Source organism: Drosophila elegans, unplaced genomic scaffold, assembly GCF_018152505.1.
Source record: "Drosophila elegans isolate 14027-0461.03 unplaced genomic scaffold, ASM1815250v1 contig_183, whole genome shotgun sequence".
NCBI lineage: Eukaryota > Metazoa > Arthropoda > Insecta > Diptera > Drosophilidae > Drosophila > Drosophila elegans.
In genome coordinates this window covers 6,672,961-6,691,948 of record NW_024545550.1, presented here as the reverse complement: position 1 = coordinate 6,691,948, position 18,988 = coordinate 6,672,961, and the positions used below count along the sequence as shown (strand labels likewise).

The 18,988-nt window shown below is 44.5% G+C and overlaps 7 protein-coding genes across 11 annotated transcripts; 3 read left to right on the top strand and 4 right to left on the bottom strand.

Annotated features, from left to right (window-relative positions):
* The first annotated feature begins 56 nt into the window (after positions 1–56).
* LOC108144576 (tyrosine-protein kinase Shark) lies at positions 57–3,872 on the top strand. Its single transcript, XM_017269568.2, has 5 exons — positions 57–189; positions 298–794; positions 858–1,379; positions 1,437–2,673; positions 2,730–3,872. The coding sequence occupies exons 1-5, from the start codon at positions 120–122 to the stop codon at positions 3,221–3,223; spliced, it is 2,820 nt and encodes a 939-aa protein (XP_017125057.1). The 5' UTR covers positions 57–119; the 3' UTR covers positions 3,224–3,872.
* LOC108144577 (lipoyltransferase 1, mitochondrial) lies at positions 3,654–5,311 on the bottom strand. The gene is made up of 3 exons (XM_017269569.2): positions 4,733–5,311; positions 4,113–4,574; positions 3,654–4,054 (listed from the first exon to the last, which is right to left on the bottom strand). Exons 1-3 carry the CDS (start codon positions 5,303–5,305, stop codon positions 3,884–3,886), a joined length of 1,206 nt encoding a protein of 401 aa, XP_017125058.1. The 5' UTR covers positions 5,306–5,311; the 3' UTR covers positions 3,654–3,883.
* Positions 5,312–5,551: 240 nt separating this feature from the next.
* On the bottom strand, positions 5,552–5,979 carry LOC108144578. The gene has a single exon (XM_017269570.2). It carries the CDS (start codon positions 5,738–5,740, stop codon positions 5,552–5,554), a length of 189 nt encoding a protein of 62 aa, XP_017125059.1. The 5' UTR covers positions 5,741–5,979.
* A 256-nt stretch (positions 5,980–6,235) lies between these two features.
* Positions 6,236–6,997, bottom strand: LOC108144224. Of its 2 annotated transcripts, none has more exons than XM_017268901.2 (2): positions 6,805–6,997; positions 6,236–6,689 (listed from the first exon to the last, which is right to left on the bottom strand). In XM_017268901.2, exons 1-2 carry the CDS (start codon positions 6,904–6,906, stop codon positions 6,579–6,581), a joined length of 213 nt encoding a protein of 70 aa, XP_017124390.1. In that variant the 5' UTR covers positions 6,907–6,997; the 3' UTR covers positions 6,236–6,578. The 2 variants fall into 2 exon arrangements, with proteins under 2 accessions (XP_017124390.1, XP_017124389.1); XM_017268900.2 differs by having other exon boundaries at positions 6,775–6,996.
* Positions 6,998–7,356: 359 nt separating this feature from the next.
* LOC108144325 (transcription factor AP-1) lies at positions 7,357–9,027 on the top strand. The gene is given in 2 exon segments (XM_017269030.2): positions 7,357–7,565; positions 7,657–9,027. A coding segment is annotated over 1 exon segment (1,152 nt). The 5' UTR covers positions 7,357–7,565; positions 7,657–7,690; the 3' UTR covers positions 8,843–9,027.
* LOC108144327 (mRNA turnover protein 4 homolog) lies at positions 8,983–10,066 on the bottom strand. The gene is made up of 3 exons (XM_017269036.2): positions 9,937–10,066; positions 9,624–9,871; positions 8,983–9,567 (listed from the first exon to the last, which is right to left on the bottom strand). The coding sequence occupies exons 1-3, from the start codon at positions 9,962–9,964 to the stop codon at positions 9,070–9,072; spliced, it is 774 nt and encodes a 257-aa protein (XP_017124525.2). The 5' UTR covers positions 9,965–10,066; the 3' UTR covers positions 8,983–9,069.
* A 70-nt stretch (positions 10,067–10,136) lies between these two features.
* Positions 10,137–18,656, top strand: LOC108144326 (14-3-3 protein zeta). Of its 4 annotated transcripts, none has more exons than XM_041707252.1 (7): positions 10,137–10,220; positions 14,879–15,036; positions 15,380–15,493; positions 15,581–15,707; positions 16,329–16,452; positions 16,572–16,735; positions 17,820–18,656. In XM_041707252.1, the coding sequence occupies exons 2-7, from the start codon at positions 14,975–14,977 to the stop codon at positions 17,973–17,975; spliced, it is 747 nt and encodes a 248-aa protein (XP_041563186.1). In that variant the 5' UTR covers positions 10,137–10,220; positions 14,879–14,974; the 3' UTR covers positions 17,976–18,656. The 4 variants fall into 4 exon arrangements, with proteins under 4 accessions (XP_041563186.1, XP_041563187.1, XP_017124524.1 ...); XM_041707253.1 differs by lacking the exon at positions 10,137–10,220 and adding an exon at positions 10,313–10,331; XM_017269035.2 differs by lacking the exons at positions 10,137–10,220; positions 16,572–16,735 and adding exons at positions 11,521–11,626; positions 16,915–17,078.
* The last annotated feature ends 332 nt before the right edge of the window (positions 18,657–18,988 follow it).

The window sequence follows — 18,988 nt, the reverse complement described above, 5'->3', positions numbered from 1 at the left end:
GCAACGCGACTCGTCTGATCTCACTTAAGCTCCCACAACAGATGGTATTTTGTAACACTCATCCTACGGTCACACTAACTAAAATTATTAACAAAAAGATTGGAGCAAATGGCCTAAAAATGAGTGATCCCATGAAGTGGTTCCACGGCAACCTGTCCCGCGAGGCTGCCGACGATCTTCTTAAGCAAGGTGAGTTGGGGGATAGAGCCCCTAAAGCTCCGGATCCCAGAGATGAGCGCGCGGATGTGGGCGTGGTGAACCGTAATGAAAAGTAATTGAAATCGTCGCAATCAACAGGTTACGAGGATGGAACATTTTTGGTGCGCGAGAGCAGCACGGCCACGGGAGACTTCGTGCTGAGCCTGCTCTGTCAGGATGAGGTTTGCCACTACCAGATTCGGCGACATGGCGGCGAGGACGCCTTTTTCTCCATCGACGACAAGGTGCAGACAAAGATCCTGCACGGCTTGGACACCCTGGTGGATTACTATCAACAGGCGGCCAATGGACTGCCCTCCAAGCTGACGGTTCCCCTAATCCGGGATCCCCCACCTCACAACACTCGCAGCCATGGAGTCACCAATCTGCTGCACCGCGCCACCAGCAAAAACGAGAGCAAGGTGGTCTTCGAGCTGCTCAAGTGCGGCTACCGGAACTTCGATGCCAAGAATCAGGATGGCCAGACGGCCCTGCATCTGGCGGCCCTCAATGCGGACGAGGATATTCTCAAGCACCTGTTGAATGCCAAAGTCCAGGTCAACAGCTCCGACTCCTTTGGCTGCCAGCCCTTGCATGTAAGGATCCCTTGCCACTCTGATGTGTAGTTCTTTTCTGATCTCATCCAATTTCTTGTCTAGTACGCCGCTCGCTCGAAACCAGCCAGTTTTATAAGGACCCTAATTGCGGCGCAGGCAAATGTCCAGGGCAGAAATATAGAAAACGGATATGTGCCGCTGCACGAGGCCGCCAAGCATGGCAATTTGGAGGCTGTGCAGGAACTGCTTTTGGCTGAAGCTCCGCCGCTCCCGAGGACCAGTTCCGGTGAGTTCCCCTTCGATCTGGCCAAGGAGGCGGGTCAGACGGCCGTGGAGGAATTCCTGCTGAGCTACAAGCTGCCACCGGCAAATACCACCAGGGATCAGTGGTACCATGGCACTCTGACCCGCGACGAAGCGGTGGCCATACTCAAAAAGCATGCCAAGGAGCTGCTGGCGAAGCAACCCGAGATGGACACCTCAGGCTGCTTCCTGGTTCGCTACTCCGAGTCGCCAGCGGCCTCTGGATTGGTTCTGACCTTGCTCAGCGACCAGGTGGTCAAGAATTTTCGCATTTCGCAAGCTGATCTCTACCAGAACGGTGTCAAGTTGCAGTCCGGCGGGGTGAGTTGTCAGAGATTGGTATTGAGTCATCATTGTGTGAAAACTTTAATTTTGTAGTCAAAGTTTCTGTACATCGATGACGGTCCCTACTGGCCCAGCGTGGAACATCTGATAGCCCACTTCATGCGCTTTTCGTATGGACTGCCGGCGCGCCTCAAGTTCGCCGTTCCGCCACAGCCCAAGCCAGAGGTGCCCTCGTTCGCCACTATACCTCGATCCTCGGTGAGGCCCAAGGCAACTTCGCCAGCGACGCCGCCCACGCCCGTGTCCCCACATCCTCACCATCCGCACCATCCCCACCCACATGTGCCGGCTTTGACCATAGCGAAGAAGAAACAGAAGGAGAACAGCAGCTCCATGTTCAATACGCTGCGTCTGACCAGTCCCAAGAAGGCTCTGTTCGACATGAACAGCCTGCGCAAGGGCAAGTCGAAGGGAAAGCGCAGCGAGTCCGAGAGCAGTGTCAGTGGATCCATGGCCCGGACGGAACAGGAGCTCCAGGCGGCTGCTCCCATGCTGAAGAGTCTATCCTTCTCCACGGAATTCTCCACATTCAATGCGGACAGCGGAATCGTTGATGGCGGCGCCGGTGGCGAGGTATACAATGTGCCCAGAAACAATACGCCCATTGAGATTGACCTGCCACCCATTGCCCAAAAGACTGAGGCCGAAGTTGAGTATTTCACGAAGAGCGATGTGGCCATTGAGCGGGAACGCGCTGGCCAGTGGAGCGCCAATGGCTATCAGCCCACAGTGGATGTGCTCACGCTGCTGGATCAGCAGATCAAGGCACCAGCTGCGGCGCGTCTCAACTCGCTGATCTCGACAGCTTCCACGGAGAGTGAGATGGCCAGTTACCTGCATCGCAAGTGCAGTGGCACCCCCACCACGCCCACCTCCACCGCCCTGGAGGCGGCTAAGCTGAGGTTCTTCATCGATCCGGATAATCTGGAGCTGGTCAGCGAGATCGGGCACGGGGAATTCGGTTCTGTGCACAGCGGGTGGCTGGTAAGGAAGGGCAGTGCCGGAACCGAGGACTCCCGCATCGAGGTGGCCATTAAGATGCTTAGCGACGAGCACAGCAACAAGCAGGAGTTTCTGCGCGAGGCCTCCGTGATGATGCGGCTGGAGCATAAGTGCATTGTGCGACTGATTGGCATTTCCAAGGGGGACATGCTCATGATGGTGCAAGAGCTGGCTCCGCTGGGCTCCATGCTGCAGTACATCCTGGATCACGGTGCCCACATCACGGTCAATTCGGAGCTGAAGGTCTGGGCCTCACAGATTGCCTGTGGTAGGTGTAATCAAGCAAGGCTTTTGTTTTAAACTCATTTTTTAATGTTTTCCTAGGCATGCACTATCTGGAATCTCAGCATTTTGTGCACCGCGATCTGGCCGCTAGGAACATTCTGCTGACCGCCCGGCACCAGGCCAAAATCAGTGACTTTGGCATGTCGCGATCCTTGAGGCCCGGCAGCACCGAGTACCAGTTCACACAGGGCGGACGATGGCCCATCCGCTGGTACGCTCCGGAGAGCTTCAATCTGGGGATCTTTTCACACGCCAGCGACGTGTGGTCTTTTGGAGTGACCATCTGGGAAATGTTTTCCCTGGGCGCACCACCCTACGGCGAAATATCCAATGTGGATGCCATCAAATTGGTGGACAGTGGAGAACGTCTGCCGCAGCCCAATCTCTGTCCCGCCTACATCTACGCCGTGATGCAGAGCTGCTGGAAGGAGCGACCCAAGGACCGGCCCACCTTTGCCTATCTCACGGAGTTCTTTGCCCGCGATCCCGATTACCAGAACCTGCCAGAATTGGTGCAAACGGTTCACATCTAAGCCCGTTTACCCTCGTCCCGTTTAGAGTGCAATTTTCTAAAGCTATTTTTATAATTGCTTATATTCCGATTTGTGGCGTATTAAAGGGACTCTCGTAGATCATGATTGCTATCCACTATCCTAGTATTTCGCGAGTCCCGATTCATGTTTATAGTTTGTAACATATATTTTTATATACAATTGTACAACCAATTTGTGTCAAAAGAATGCGAACAAGTGCCTTAAAAGATTTACTATATTACCTTTGTATTCATGTTTACAAATCTTTTTTGTTTTATTGGTTTACAAAATAAAAATAACTAATTTTTTATATTGCGATTCCTGATTCGAACAGAATTTAAATTTCTTTGCAGAAAAGTGTCATAAGCCCAGTACTAAAACAAACAGTATACATATTCTAAACGCTTCAAGAAATAAATTAAATCCAGAATTTTGTTTAACATTTCAAAATGTTTAAACATTTAATTGCAGTTCTTTTTTTACAAAACGGAATAACAAAAGTAATATTTTGCTTGTAAAACGCTTAAATACTAAGTCGGTTAGTAATATGGTTTCTTGGAAAGATTAAATCTAAATTAGGACGTTAGTGAAACTATGTAAAGGATAATATTTTCTTTTTTTGTTGTTATTTTTTTTTTTGTTGAGCTAACACAACAGAAATCAGGCCGAGCCGTTTATTGCCTGCTTCACGTTCGATGCACTGACGAGTTTCAGGGCGCCAACTATGCCGTTGAGGTATTCCTCGTTGTAGGGTTTGCCCTGGAGCGGAGTGACCACCGGGACGAGCTGATCGCTCTGCGGCAACTGGATGCCAATCTCCTTCATAAGTCCCTAAAAGCAGTACCCCGATTAGAGTGAATTTCGTTCAGTAGTTTATTATTTTACTTACTGCTTCCACTTCCACACTCAGTTTCAGTTTCATGTCCTGATCATCACCCTTCACATCCAGATCCTTTTGCACCGTGAACTTGGGCGTCTTGCCGATGACCCAGTCCCAGGAACTGTAGTTGGAGCGCAGCTCCTCGATGCCGGGGAACCATTTCTCCGTGGGATTGATGAGTTGGAATCCGCGCTGCTTCATCGTCTGTGTGTTACCGCCGTCTTCCAGCGAGGTGGCCGCCGTCCTTAGATACTCATAGCCCACGGCAGAGCGAAGCTGCGGAACGCTTACCGTACGGTTCACATCCACCAGATTGCGGATGGGCGACGGAACCGAAGCCGTGGCTCTGCTTATGTAGTTGGCCGGCTCCTTTACCAGTGATTCGCCCAAGTGCAACTTGTTGGCGCTGGCCAGGATGGTGCAGTGGTGATAGGAGTTCGGGTGTCCCAGCTTTGCTGCCGTTCCGGAAATCTGTAATTGAACAAGGGCGAATTGGTTAAGTGTACGGGCAACAGGGACCAGATGCACAGCCCCAGCTGTTGGTAAAATGGGCTGACGCTAGTGTGGGGTCACAGAGGGTCGCCCCATTCCCTGATAAGAGCCCGTCAATTGCCACCGCTCCTCCTCACCTTTTTGTCCATCACCACAATGTCGTCGCGATCATTAATCTCCGCCTTGATGGCCCACTCTCGGAACAAAGCCCTGGTCACGATGTTCAGGTTGTACTTGCGATCGTAGCGCTCACGGGGCGAGAAAAAGGTGCAGTTGAGGTTCCCCAGGTCATGATACACTGCTCCGCCACCGCTGTTGCGACGGGCCAGGGTGATGCCGCGTTCCACCAGCCGCGAGACATTGGCCTCGGTAAAGGGGTTCTGGTGGCGCCCAATGACCACGCACGGATCGTTTGCCCACAGCAGCAGGACGTGGTGGTGGCTGAAGTCGAAGTTCTTGTACAGCCAGTCCTCTAGGGCCAGGTTGGTAAACACATCGCTGGACTGCGAGATGAAGACGGATTTCTTGATCTCCGAATCGGGCACCAAGGGCGGGGTCTGACGCTTTGGCTTCCTAGTCTCCTGCTGGGCGGTACTAGTCGGGGGCTCCACATCCCCGGAGGAGGATGAGGAGGCCAGACGAGTGACCTGGCCACCGGAGGAAAGGAGCAGCCGAAGCTGGCTGGAATTGCGACGCAGCAGCCTGCTCATGGCTCACACAAGGAAGTTAAAATTGCGGCGTTTGACGGTTGATTTCTGTTGCCAGGTGAACTAAGACACGGAATGCACTTGCAAGCGCAACAAGGTCAATGGTGTCGAAAAAAGCTCTTAACGGTTTGATTCTCTGCCTAATTCTGTGTGGTCTTCTGTGTGCTCTTGCTTTTCTTTAGGTTATGTATATGGCCTACTATCTACGCTATTCGTTTTGGTTGTTGATGGCTTTGGTCGCTCTGGACTTTAGACTGTGGCGGTCTGGCCGAATCGGGATGTGTTTGCAGCCACGGAGCTGGCCGAGATGAGGTATTCGTGCAGAGCGGGAGTCTGATGGAGCCACTTCCAGGTTTGGTGCAGGCCACACACTCGCTTTCTGAGACCCAGACAGTCCTTGTTGGCACAGTTCACTGGCATACTACGCCTCACTCCCATCCAAGTGGGGGATACTAAGGAATCCGGTTGTTACGGTGGGGCCGCAGTGTTACGGGCCCGATAAACCTGATAAAAAACGTCCAAAGGGTTTTTCAGCTGGCACGGAAATTTTCCACTCTTTGTTCGCGATAGTCGCTGGGGGCGGGGGTGATCTTGACTGAGCGGGGGGTGTATATTATAGCACAAACAAACGAAACGAACAGAGAAACGATCGAAATGCGTGTGGGAACCGAATGGCTTTCGCTTCAGATGGTTGGCTCTTGTTCTTTCTCCTAGCCCCCCAAATGCCATTCACAGCGAACTGAAAGCTCAGGCCAGTGCTGGCAGTTTACACTTTTTCAAGCTAGATCTTTAAAAAAGATACAGCTTAGAAAAATTGTGAGTAGCCTATATCCATTCATCTAGAAAATTTTTAAGCACTAACAGTTTCAGCTGTTATGTTTGATACTTGTATCATATTCGAACATCACATCTTTAAATTAAATGAATTGTGGAGATTTTTTAAAATTATATTTGTGTCAAATAAAAGAAAAATTATGTGCTTGTGTAGGGTTCATAATTTGGAAATTTTACCTTCTACACTTTAAAAGCCCTAAGATTTTTCTGTTTTTCAGCCTTTATTTTTAGTTTTTAGCCTATTTATATCCAGAATCTAGCTTATGCTGCAGCTCAACACCTGGCAACACTGGCTCCGGGGGACACATGATGTTTATTTAAACAATAAAATTCTGGCGTCGGCCATTTAATTCTTTCTTGAATAATTTACGCTAAACATGTGTGATATTCGGTGAAGTCTGACACTATATTATTTTACAAGCAGCACACTAGATTGATTTCTTTAATTTGGTATTCCTCCATTGTTTATGTACGCCGCCTCCTCCGGATCGATTGGTTTGCGGGCAAATCGTGCCGGCAGCTCGTAATCCTCGATTGCAGGACCTCCGGCCAACTATGCAAAACAAGAGATACGAAATGAATAAGAAAGTCCATCAGGAGCAGGTGCACTTCGTAGTAAATGAGAGCGGTGGGTTAACCTTTTTGCCTCCTGGTGGCTGGGAACTTGCCTGCTGATTTGCGGTCTGCGCGCCCGGAGCTCCCGCTCCCCCTTTGCGGAAGTGGATTAGGGGCACTCGCTTGGCCAGGCTGACGAGCGTTGGACGAACCATTTCAATATCAATTTAGTTTATACCAAAATCCAAGGGAAAAGTAAAAGTTACGTCAATAACACAGCTGACTATAAACTCCTGGTGGGGTTGCCAGATCGGTCATTTGCTATCAAATAGCTTGCGTTCCTTGTGAATGGCAAAACTGCATGAGGCAATGATACATATTATTTAGTTCTTGTTTCCAAATTTTATCAAAACATTGAAAAATAATTACTACTAATTTTTAAGTTACGGTAACATTTTATATAAAAATTGAAATATATAATTGTTTTCGTTTTTTATCATTTAAATTCATTTTAATAATTAAATATGATATTTAAAATAAAAAATCTTCTACGAACTTGCTGTAAAAATAACTGTTCGTATTTTTTCCACTATTTTTCAAAGTTTGGCGGGGTGATTGCCACCTGATGCCATTTACATAAGAAAAAATCACGAAGAAGTATCGATTTTTGTCCAGCTCTATCGAATTGCAGCCACTCTAAAAAAAACAACTGCGCGTAATAAATATTTTTATAAATAAACCAAATAAATCACGCAAAATTCCAGTCGTGACAGATTAAACAAGAGATTAAAAAGTGGTGAAACACAAACCAGCAAACAAGAAAGTACAGTTTACTTTAATCGCACTCTCTGCGACCCAAAGTTCCCACCCTCTGGTGAGTAAGAAGAAGCAAGTTATTTGCATGACTCATCCATCGCGAAACAAGTTTTTATCAGGTTGTTTTTTGTTTTCTTCTCTTACATTAGCTAGAAAGAGTTTGACGTCATCGACTGGGCAAACATGAAAACCCCCGTTTCCGCTGCTGCGAATTTAAGTAACCTGAATGCTGGCAGTTCCGTTGCAACTGCCGTGCAGATCGTACCGAAAACAGAGCCCATTGGAGAAGAAGGTGGCCCCATGTCGTTGGACTTTCAAGCACCAGGCCTCACATCCACCCCCAATCCCAATAAGCGTCCCGGTTCCTTGGATCTGAACAGCAAGGGTGCCAAGAATAAGCGGATCTTCGCGCCGTTGGTCATTAACTCACCGGATCTGCAGGCCAAGACCCTGAATACACCCGATCTCGAGAAGATCCTGATGTCCAACAACCTCATCCAGACTCCACAGCCCGGCAAGGTTTTCCCCACCAAGGCGGGACCCGTCACCGTGGAGCAGGAGGCCTTTGGCAAGGGATTCGAGGAGGCTCTTCAGAATCTCCACACCAACTCGCAGGCTTTCCCGGCCGTCAATCCAGCTCCCAGCAGCAATACGGCCGCCGCTTCCGCCATGACGGCGGTGAACAATGGCATCAGCGGAGGAACCTTCACCTACGCCAACTTGGCCGATGGCTTCTCGGTGATCAAGGACGAACCTGGCAACCCAGCCGGTTCGCCCACCGTCAGCCCCATCGACATGGAAACGCAGGAGAAGATCAAGCTGGAGCGCAAGAGGCAGCGCAACCGTGTGGCCGCCTCCAAGTGCCGCAAACGCAAGCTGGAGCGCATTTCGAAGCTGGAGGATCGCGTGAAGGTCCTCAAGGGCGAGAACGTCGACCTGGCGAGCATTGTAAAGAACCTCAAGGACCATGTGGCGCAGCTGAAGCAGCAGGTGATGGAGCACATTGCTGCAGGCTGCACAGTTCCGCCAAATTCGACGGCGGCCCTCCACGCGGATCAATAACATATGGACATTGCCGAGGAGCCGTTGCAGATGTCAGCCGGAGAGGACGAGGACGAAGAAGATGTGGCACTGGAGACTGTAACTCCTTCGAATCGAGAAGTTTCAGGGCAACCCATTCCCCTAGAACTCTTTCTAAGTGCCACCACGAGTGCCTTGGAGTTGGAGGCCTCTGCCTCGCAGGATATCTCCATGAATGGCAGCGATCTTCTGGAGGAGGATAGCGAAAACGAAAGGCCACTAGTACTTTACATCCTCTCGGACGACGCAAACTGAGAATTTGGTGCCTTTCTTGACTTCGTACAACGGCTTTTGGTCACTAGCTGCAATATCTGGAATGCTTTTTAAGTGTTTTGTTTACTTAGTTTTTAGTCTAAGCTATAATTAATCAAGTATTATCTGTGTTGAACGTAAGATAATATAAAAGTAATGTAAAAATACAAGTATATATATTTTCTGTACTTGATATATACATAAAAATTAATTCTACGTCTAAAACTAATTTACTCATCGTCCTCCTCCTCTTCATCATCATCATCGTCGTCGTCTTTGTCATCCATTGCCTCAGCGTCTTCTTCCATGGCGCTATCGGCCTGTTCCTCGTCATTCACATCATCCTCGACGTGCAGCTGGAAACCCTCGCTTTTGGTCCACGAGCATTTCATGGTCAGCCGGAACTTGGCCATGGGTTTGCCCACCAGCTTGAGAATTCTCGCCTGCTCGGGCGTCAGTACTTTGCCTTCCTCGCAGACGGTGTAGTCACCGTACAGGGTTACGATACCCTTTTCCAGCTTGGTGGGCAGGCCCAGGGATCGTAGATGCGGCTCCATAGAGTGGGCAAAATCCTCCAAGGGACCAGCTGGCAGGGTAACCGTTTCCGTGGCCACAAAGCCACTGCGTGCGTACTCCACGGCCCAGTAGTTTTCGGCCCACTCCAGAACTTCCTTCTTGGATTTGTCCGTAAAGAGCAGACCCACTTGGCCAGTTAAACGCTTGGATAGCTATTAAAAAAGTGATTAGTTATGGATATAATGTTTATCTATTAAGCCTTATTTACCTTGTGCAAATCCGTCTCCACTTCCTCGCTTTTGGTGCGACCCAAACCGATCTGCATCACGCGGTTCTTTCCGAAAATGAACCGAGAGTTCTTTTTCCACTCCTGCCGCAGATCCTTAAGCAAGCTATTCCTCATATTCTGAACTTGGAAAACGAATATATTGGGGTATTTGCCCACACAAAAGCGAATGTCGTCCACGATTCGCTGTTTCCAAGCCAGACCCTTGCGGTCGGTTTTGGTCAAGGAAACTAAAGTAAGGTAATTAGAACGTATTACTAGAGGTAACCAGGTAATTTAATATCCAAACTCTCACCTTTCTTATCACGTTTAGAGCGCGGCATGTCTGAATTTGTTAAAAATCAAAGTTTTTTTTAGGTAAAACCAAGAAAATAGTTCCCACACAACAAGTCAACACGTGCGGGCTGTTAGAGGTGGTTAATACATCAAGTCAACTATCGATACAGCTCTTGAGTATCGGAATTCTTCACTGCGGGTGTGGGAAAATTCCTGTGGGCCCATCCCTAGCCGAATTCCGACGTTTTCCAACACAGCTGCGCGTTAAGAAGAAGAAGAACCTTCAGGTCCGACCCGTACGAGGTGAATTAACTAATTAATAAGTGGTCGCTGGCTAAAAATTAAGTCAAAATTCGAGTGTTGTGAGCCCTAGGATAGCCCCGTCTTCGTAATTCGCTTGAAAATCCAGGCGCAGTGAGTAGTTTCATCTAGTGCGTCGTGTGTCGGCTTGCGACCGCCATATTGTCGGCGGATAAAATTTTCCCCGAATAACTGCGCCCACGCACTTTATCGATTCGATGGCCTCCTAATTGGATGGCAGGTGCCCTTACAACGTTCAATATTGCGTTGCGTGCGCTATTCGCATTGCGAAAAACACATTGCAAAAGGAAATGGATGTAGCAATTTTTCATTACCGCAAGCAAATAGGACGCCGATGACGTAATTTTCTCCGTCTTGTTCTTTATGAGCTGTAGTAAAAAGTAGAGATGGGCGCGTGAGCGAAGTTTCAGTCGCGTCACGCACGGTAAACTGTATACAGTAATAAAAAAAAATTGAATATTCTTAAGCTGTAATTTTTTTAAAGAAATACTTTTAATGCCCCAATAATGTTAAGTAGTTTTATCAATTTGTATCGCAAACTTAATGTGTTGTTAAACAAATCTGCACAAATGCATGCAATTGTTAGTTGCTTCATAGTTTTATTTTCAAGCTTTTTTGTAATGTTAAAAATATTATAGAACTTACAGGTTTCAGACAAAACTCAGAGAAAATCAAATTCCATAAATTAACTTTGTTGTTTGTAATTTTTATGACTTCAATTGAAAATGCATCATACGAGTTCATGTCCAAGACTCACATTCCTTGCGCATCGCTAGTAAAACATAAGTTGGGCTGATATCTCGTTTTTATGTGTGAGTGCACGAATTCAATGAAATCCAAATTAGAATTAAGGCAATTTACCGCCACCCCCTTATCAGTGGCATACATCTCCCGATTAGGTTCCTCCTTGCGGAGGCCATAAAGTCAAGATAAAAGCGTAATCTGGGGACCAGATAAGCGCTCGAAAGTTTCAACAGGTTGGAAACTAACTACAAACTATTACTTCATAAACTGATAAAACCGGAGAGTTGACAATAAAAGCTAGCTCTTGTTAGAGCTTTTGATATACAAGTTCTTAGAACGCTGTAAATAGTATATTGTATCTGCAAGTTTGCTTTTTAGGTTTTACCTGCGCACCTGGCAACATTACTGCAACGGCAGGTTGGCAACCCTGAGCAGATCTCTCTCGCTCTCGCCTGCGCCTTTCCCATATGCTGCCTCTCTTTTGCGGCGGCGCATGTGCCAATGTATGTGTGCGGAGAGAGCAGAGGCGAAACACAGATACAGATACGGCGGCAGCGGCGAATGTGTGCAACCTTTGCCGTCCGTCATTCTCATTCGTTCGTTGGTAGTGTTCGTTGTCGTTTCAGTTTCAGTTAATCGAGAATGTAAGTAACAATTTTGCTGGCCCAGAGTGTTGTATCTATGAGTGTGCGCCTGCCAGTGTGTGTATGAAATTATAAAACGAAAATTTGCTAAAATATCGAGGGAAAAAACACGTGTAAAACCGCCTATGAGTAATCACTTGCATGCATCTATACTCGGACCGCAGCAAAATCGAAGTATCTCCATTAGGCATCGATCCAAAGCCGAAAAATAGTTCTACGCAAAAAGTCGAAAGTGTGAATTTGTGCAAAAAAAAAAAAAAAAAAAAAGAAAGAAAGAAAAGAACATTCCCGATTTGCCCGAGTATTGGTGCATGTATGTGATGCGGTGAGATTCGCTTGTAGCTTCGTATTTCTCATCATCATCATCATCAGCAGTTCATCGGTTAAGTTGTAGGCGGCGGACATAGCCGTCTTCTATATATACGCATATATAGTCAGCTATATGTACACAGTACACCAAGATATTATATATATATCAACTTGGATGGGGACACGCGGTTAGGTGGGTTTTCTCGCCAAACTCAACACAGTTGGCGGCCGCCTGTGGTAGATACATTTCGGACTCTCTCTGAGCGCTACGTTCTCCGCATTCCTCCTCTCTCTCGGCTCCCCCTTTCTTCCCTCCCGATTATTTTTATAATTCTGTAGCGCCGCACTTGGAAACACGATTGGCGGCCCCACCAATACCATCTCAAACCCATCACCTCACCACCACCCAGAACGCATCAGCACCAGCACACGCACATGCACACGCACAGAGCCCCCACAAAAGTTAGTAACTTTTTCGCCCCATGTAGAGTACCCACAGTGTAGAGGAATTTCTACATCAACGCCGTCTGGGTTTCGGGGTTTGTGGGGTTCTTGAGCTTCTGCGCATGCTGTCGGCCGGCGCAGATAAAGTTTAATGTACCCATAGATTTGCAGAGTTTTCTAGCCCAGGAATTAGCCGGACCATATGGGTTTGATTCCCCCCTCTAAAGTGTATCTAAAACTTCGTATACGTCACTCCCACCTGTATTTTTTTCCTTTTATTAATTTATTCATTCAAGCAGATGAGCAATCTGCGGGGTTAAAACAAGTTTTTTCTTTCATCCGATAAAAAACTAGAAACATATTTGTGCCCATTTCAGGGGAGTGTTGCGTTAATTTACGTTACGCCTGGCTTAATGTTTTGGCATTTGCCGAACAGCCAGAAAAACATGTCAATTGACCTAAAAACGCGTTGGTTGGCCGCACCCACCCCTCCCTCGCCACGCCCCTTTCCGCAGCCTTTTGTTTTGACAAAGGGTCAATGCTTTTTCAATTTGGCGGTCGATCGGTATACAAATAGAGGCGGTCATTTATATAGCCCAATATTCCATTAGTTGATTTAAATGCGTCGCACTTTGCCTCTAAGTAAACTACTTCTTGAATTCACAAAACTTATATTTGGTGGAAGAATTTTTAAGGAATGGCTTTATCAATCCGAGCTTAAACTGTAATATGTATCACTTTGATTTTAATTCTTGGTATACCATAAACTCCATTTTACAATACTTACAATACTTAATTTACAATACACATCATTACCTTTTTCTTCTAAATATTTTATAAACAATTTGCAATTTCTGTTAACAAAAAAGTATATCAAAATTCGATAGTTATGTTTGATAAACTTAATTTTATATTGGTCGTGATATTGAAAAGGTTCAGATATATCTTACTTTCATTTAAAATGCTTTAGAAAATAATTTTTAGTTTACTACTTTTTTATTTGACACATGTTGGGGGCCCAGTTAGCCAAGCTTGGCTGTAAATCCAATTGAACGCGGTATTTGTGGTGCTTTTATGACGCCAATGTGTGCCGACCAGAGATTTTCCATTTCAATCATCAGTTGGCTGGCTGGCTGCATTAGCTGGCATTCTTGTGATTGGTTTTTGAGGTTTCCGCCGGGCGGGCAAACAAAATGTTTTTTGTCCAGAGCGCAAGTTGTCTAAAAATACCAGCAACGCCCATATGCATTTCCACGCGCCGATTTTCAGCCCCCCGCCACCTTCTATACTGCTTTTGCTTTCAAGCTTTCTCCAGGTCGGGCGGAAATTAATCGATTTTCGCTTACGTCCCTTTCCAAAAGCCAAGCAGGAAATTGATCCTACGTTAAAAGTTTGGATAGATCCTATCGCAAAATTCTAATTGGATTACGTGTGAGCGAATTAATGACTGTCGCATATTTTCCTGTCGTTTTTGTGTTTTTGGTTTATAATTACTGCACGTTTAATCGATAGAAGTTCACTGAGTGGGCAAATAATTGAGTGCGTCACTGTACGGGAAATACAAACAGACTGTCTTTAGCACGTACATAAATATCTATCTTTGGCACTCACACAGAAAAACATATAAACGCATTAAGGCGAGCAGACTTTTGCTCCATTTCTCCGTCTCTTTTTATTCATAGTTTATTTTTATCACTGTTGCCGAAGTTGAATTTCTCACATCTCTCTGCCAGATTCTCTGTCCATCTCCGACCTTCTATAACCCACAGACTAAGCTTTAATTGGTTGCATCGTTGTCACACGTGCGGCCAATTCCAGTGCAGGTTTTTTCCTTTTTAAATTAGCCATTCCATCAGCGATTAGTCAATAAAGACCTGCTGCGAGTCCATGAGTCATCGCAGTTTTAAATTCAACACTTTCGTCAAGCGGAAGCATGACAACAAACTAAATTCGTACGATATACCCAGGAATACTTGCAGCAAGTGCATTGAGGGTATATTGGACATGTCTGGAACTTGCTTAAATATCAGTTCATTTATTTTTTAAAATATCGTTTTTTCAAGTTGTTAAACAAAAAAGATTATTTATATGGGTTATAAGATTAATGTGTAAAAGCTAAATGATTTTAATAGTGTAGTACGGTTTTTTTTCAAATTTAAATGCTATAAGCATATAATACAAAAATTAATTTAATAATCATAAATTGAAAAGGCCTGATGTGCCCTTTGCACGGAAACTCACTCCATAAAAATCGACTTACAAAAGTTCGCAGAGTTAACAGTACCTGCAAATGTTGTGCAACCACTGTTGACAGTGGAATTTCAGGCTAAATAACAGCCAGGTAATCCGCAACAGAAGTCTGTTAGTCAGTCAGGTGTTTGCAAAAGGCAAACTGCCAAGAAACGTTAGCCGAGATAACGGTTTAATGTGGCCTCACCTACATTTCTCCTCCACTAAAAAACACACTAACGCTCTTGCTTGCGTTCTAATTTATTGCAGAAAGCCATTGTAAGCAACTTTTGAGCGGCATATCGAACTGTGTGGCGTATTTTATTAGTTTTGTGAAGTAACCGAAGAAAAACAACAAACAACAAAATGTCGACAGTCGATAAGGAAGAGCTGGTCCAGAAGGCTAAACTGGCCGAGCAATCAGAACGGTAAGTGTATTTTATAACAATAAAGGACTATTTCATAACAATAAAGGACTCTAGTAAATTCAAAATTAAAAGTTCTTTTATCTTAAGTCTTACAACTTCCGAATTTACAAATTCTAAACTCTTTACCATCCAATATTTAAATAATTTTGACAATAAACAAATTCTATGTTGTATTGGAAGATCGAATTTATAAACAATGTTAAAGGCTTGTTTAAGGCTTAACAAATTAATATCAATTTAGAAAACAATTTTTTCGGACTAGCGAAATTGAAAGCTTACAAGCTTTCTTTGAAAACCCAGATTATATGTATTTTTAATTACTTATGGATATTTGTCTATACAGCTACGATGACATGGCCCAGGCCATGAAATCCGTCACAGAGACTGGCGTTGAGCTCTCAAATGAGGAAAGAAATCTGCTCTCCGTTGCCTACAAAAATGTGGTCGGTGCCCGCAGGTGAGTCGATCAATCGCCGCTTGATTAATGTCGCCCCATAGATTGATTGGAGTTCAAGTGCTAAACTGTGTGTTTCGCCCAAACCAGGTCATCGTGGCGTGTCATCTCCTCCATTGAGCAGAAAACCGAAGCATCCGCTAGAAAACAGCAGCTCGCCCGTGAGTACAGAGAGCGTGTGGAGAAGGAGCTGAGGGAAATCTGCTACGAAGTTTTGGTAAGTGGTGGTCCGCAATTCTGCGCAAGTCTCTTTTTGACGGATTTATGGGGTTGTAATTGGTCCATCTAATTATTTTTATACCCACAACTCACTTTGGTGTTCTTCTAAATCGACGGCAATGAAGCTGGCCGCCCAGTCGACCGCCTAAATATATATATATATATAGATATAAATATAAAGACCCCCGCCCTTGACAAGCTCAGCTGTCGAGGGTGTTGCTTGGAAGGTTTTGTCCAGAGGGTGGGCCTCGTTTTGCGCTCTTCTTTCTTGCTCTAGTGAAATATATAAAATTTGTTACAATCAATAAATCTATTTTTAAAATGAACATTTTTCCATTTTCCCCACACACAGAGGTTTTGACTTGTGTGTATATGAAATTTATAATGCCATACACGGATCAGAAAATAGACCATGGCCAGGGTTGAACTTGGGGATTTGCCCCCTTTTGCTTTCCTTTGATTGGTGTTCTTATATTGGATTAAACTTAACGCGTGCTTGATGGATTTTAAAATGGAACGGGGTTTATAATAAGCCATGCGGCTTATTTGCTTAATTGTTGCGGTTGAAGCTCGCAATTGATTTGAAATTAATTGAAATTATTGTTTTCTTTGCTTGCAGGGACTTCTAGACAAATACCTTATTCCAAAAGCCAGCAATCCCGAGAGCAAGGTGTTCTACCTGAAGATGAAGGGTGATTATTACAGGTATTTAGCCGAGGTTGCCACAGGAGATGCACGCAACAGTAAGTATCTTGGAAAGCACTCAATCACAAACACCGAAATCCTATTGATACTACACACCCGTATAAAATGAAATAACAAACTCTTTATAAACCAAACAACAATATTCTTGCAAACACAGCCGTTGTCGATGACTCGCAAACCGCTTACCAGGATGCATTTGACATTAGCAAGGGTAAAATGCAGCCAACACATCCCATCCGTTTGGGTCTGGCCCTTAACTTCTCAGTCTTCTACTATGAGATTTTGAACTCGCCAGACAAAGCTTGCCAATTGGCTAAACAGGTTAATAACACTCTGAGACTTGGCTCGATTAATTGAAATGTATGGCACGCGAGCAAGGCACACAAAAATCACTTTCTAAACGATATTTAAGAATTTTTTCGGTTTCTTACAACTTTATTTAACACCTTGTATTTGTTTTTTACTTTTTTACATAACTGAATCATGTGTAAATCGTTAAGCCGTCGTTGAGGACTCGAAAAAAGCCTATCAGGAGGCGTTCGATATTGCAAAAACCAAAATGCAGCCCACACATCCAATCAGATTAGGTCTTGCACTCAACTTTTCCGTCTTCTATTACGAAATTATCAATTCACCAGCGAGGGCTTGTCACTTAGCTAAACAGGTTCAGTTCAACTTATACATGTCTCTTCTATGTATACTTAATAACTCGCTTACGAATACTAATCATCCAATGAAAAGATACAAATTATTGTTGTTTTGTGACTAAACTGAGTAAGATACCTAGCAACTAATAAACCAACTTAATGAGCTTTAACACTATTAAGGATATACACTTGAAAACCAGGGCGTTTCAAAAGCTGTCTAAAGAAATAAAAGACCTAAAAAGATTATAATTATAATTTTTTCATGTTATTTCATATTTCTCCTCACTTATGACTATTAAAATGTTAAACTTTTCTCCTTAGCAACAAGTAATAAACTAACTTTACCAACTATTTTTTCATGGAGAGCCTTTTTAAACTCTACTGAAATTTCAAACTTTTCGAAACGCCTTGAATATCATTTCTCCCCTTTTTCCCCTTAAACTGCATGAGAAATGCCAAAAACTTTGCCTGTGAAATAACTTACTTGCGCCCTTTGCTGGTGAACACTTTTCGTTTATTATTTAGTTAAGGACAAACACACTCTTTTGTTGTTTTTATTATGATTTACACACTTTGCTTTCGAGTTCAGTTCGATGAAGTTTTTTAGTGAAGCCAATTATGAATGTATGACGAACCTAACGCCACTTTGAAAATGCTTTTTGTTCTACCAACTTGCATTCGCCTTGCCAAACATTTCCTTTGATTTGAAACCTTGGAGAATAAGCACTAACAAAATACATTTTTAATTGGCTGCTTAGGCGTTCGATGATGCGATAGCCGAACTGGACACACTCAACGAGGACTCCTACAAGGACTCGACACTCATCATGCAGCTGTTGAGGGACAACCTGACCCTTTGGACGTCCGACGCCCAAGGCGACGGCGATGAGCCACAGGAGGGCGGCGACAACTAACCAAACAACTAAGCAAATGTTTCCTTTTTGACTATGCAAATATTATTCAGTAATACAAACAAACAAAAAACAGAAACAACAAAGAGAAACAAATATTATAAAACGCAAAACCAGCAAAGCAAAACAATTTGAAATGAAACGATAATCCAGGCGAGAGCAGCAGGTAGGCAGGCAGGCAGGAAGAGCGAACATTTGAGACATTTACATACGAATTGAGGGCAGAATGCTTCAGTTCATTTGGGACCGATTGGCCGTTCAATTGTCTTGTTTAGTTTTTAGCCAGGCTCTGAATGCAGCAGATCCATCCCCCATATACATTAGTCAAATGTATGGACGCTGCCGGCCGATCAGTCTCAAATGTAGCCACTGCAACTGCTTAAGAAATACAGAAAAATACAGCATCGCGTTATGGGTCGAGCAAATGCGGAGTATTTCGGAGTTTGGTAAGATTTTTCCGGTTTTTGAATCAAATTAATCTAGCAGATAATTCATAAATGTGTGTCTTTTCCTCCGATCGAATCGTAATGGCCATACTCTGAGTGCTTCGACTTTGTTCGACCTAGCGATGCCTCGTGTGGATTTCCTCCTTACAAAACAAACAAATAAATAATATTCCTAACTGTATACACAAGAAATGAAATGAGATAATCGGTTATTATACGTTTTTTGCAAGAGTCTAAATTAATTATTTAATTTTCGTATGGCAACAGAAACAACTGCAAAAAAGAAATACATAAACAGCAACAACAACCAAGCGAACCAAATGAGAAAAACAAAAATAAAAACAAAAACTTATGTATTATTTGTAATTCTTTTTCTAAACAAATAAAACCAAAAAAAAACCTAGTTTCCCATTTTATGTTTTATTTCAATTCGAAATTCGTTTGATTTTCGTTTTTCAACCTTCCCCCCACACACACAAACAGAAGCAAACACAGACACACACAGACAGGGCTGCATTTATAATGCACGTGCGGAAATCGGTTCAAATCCCATGAATCAGGAACCATATC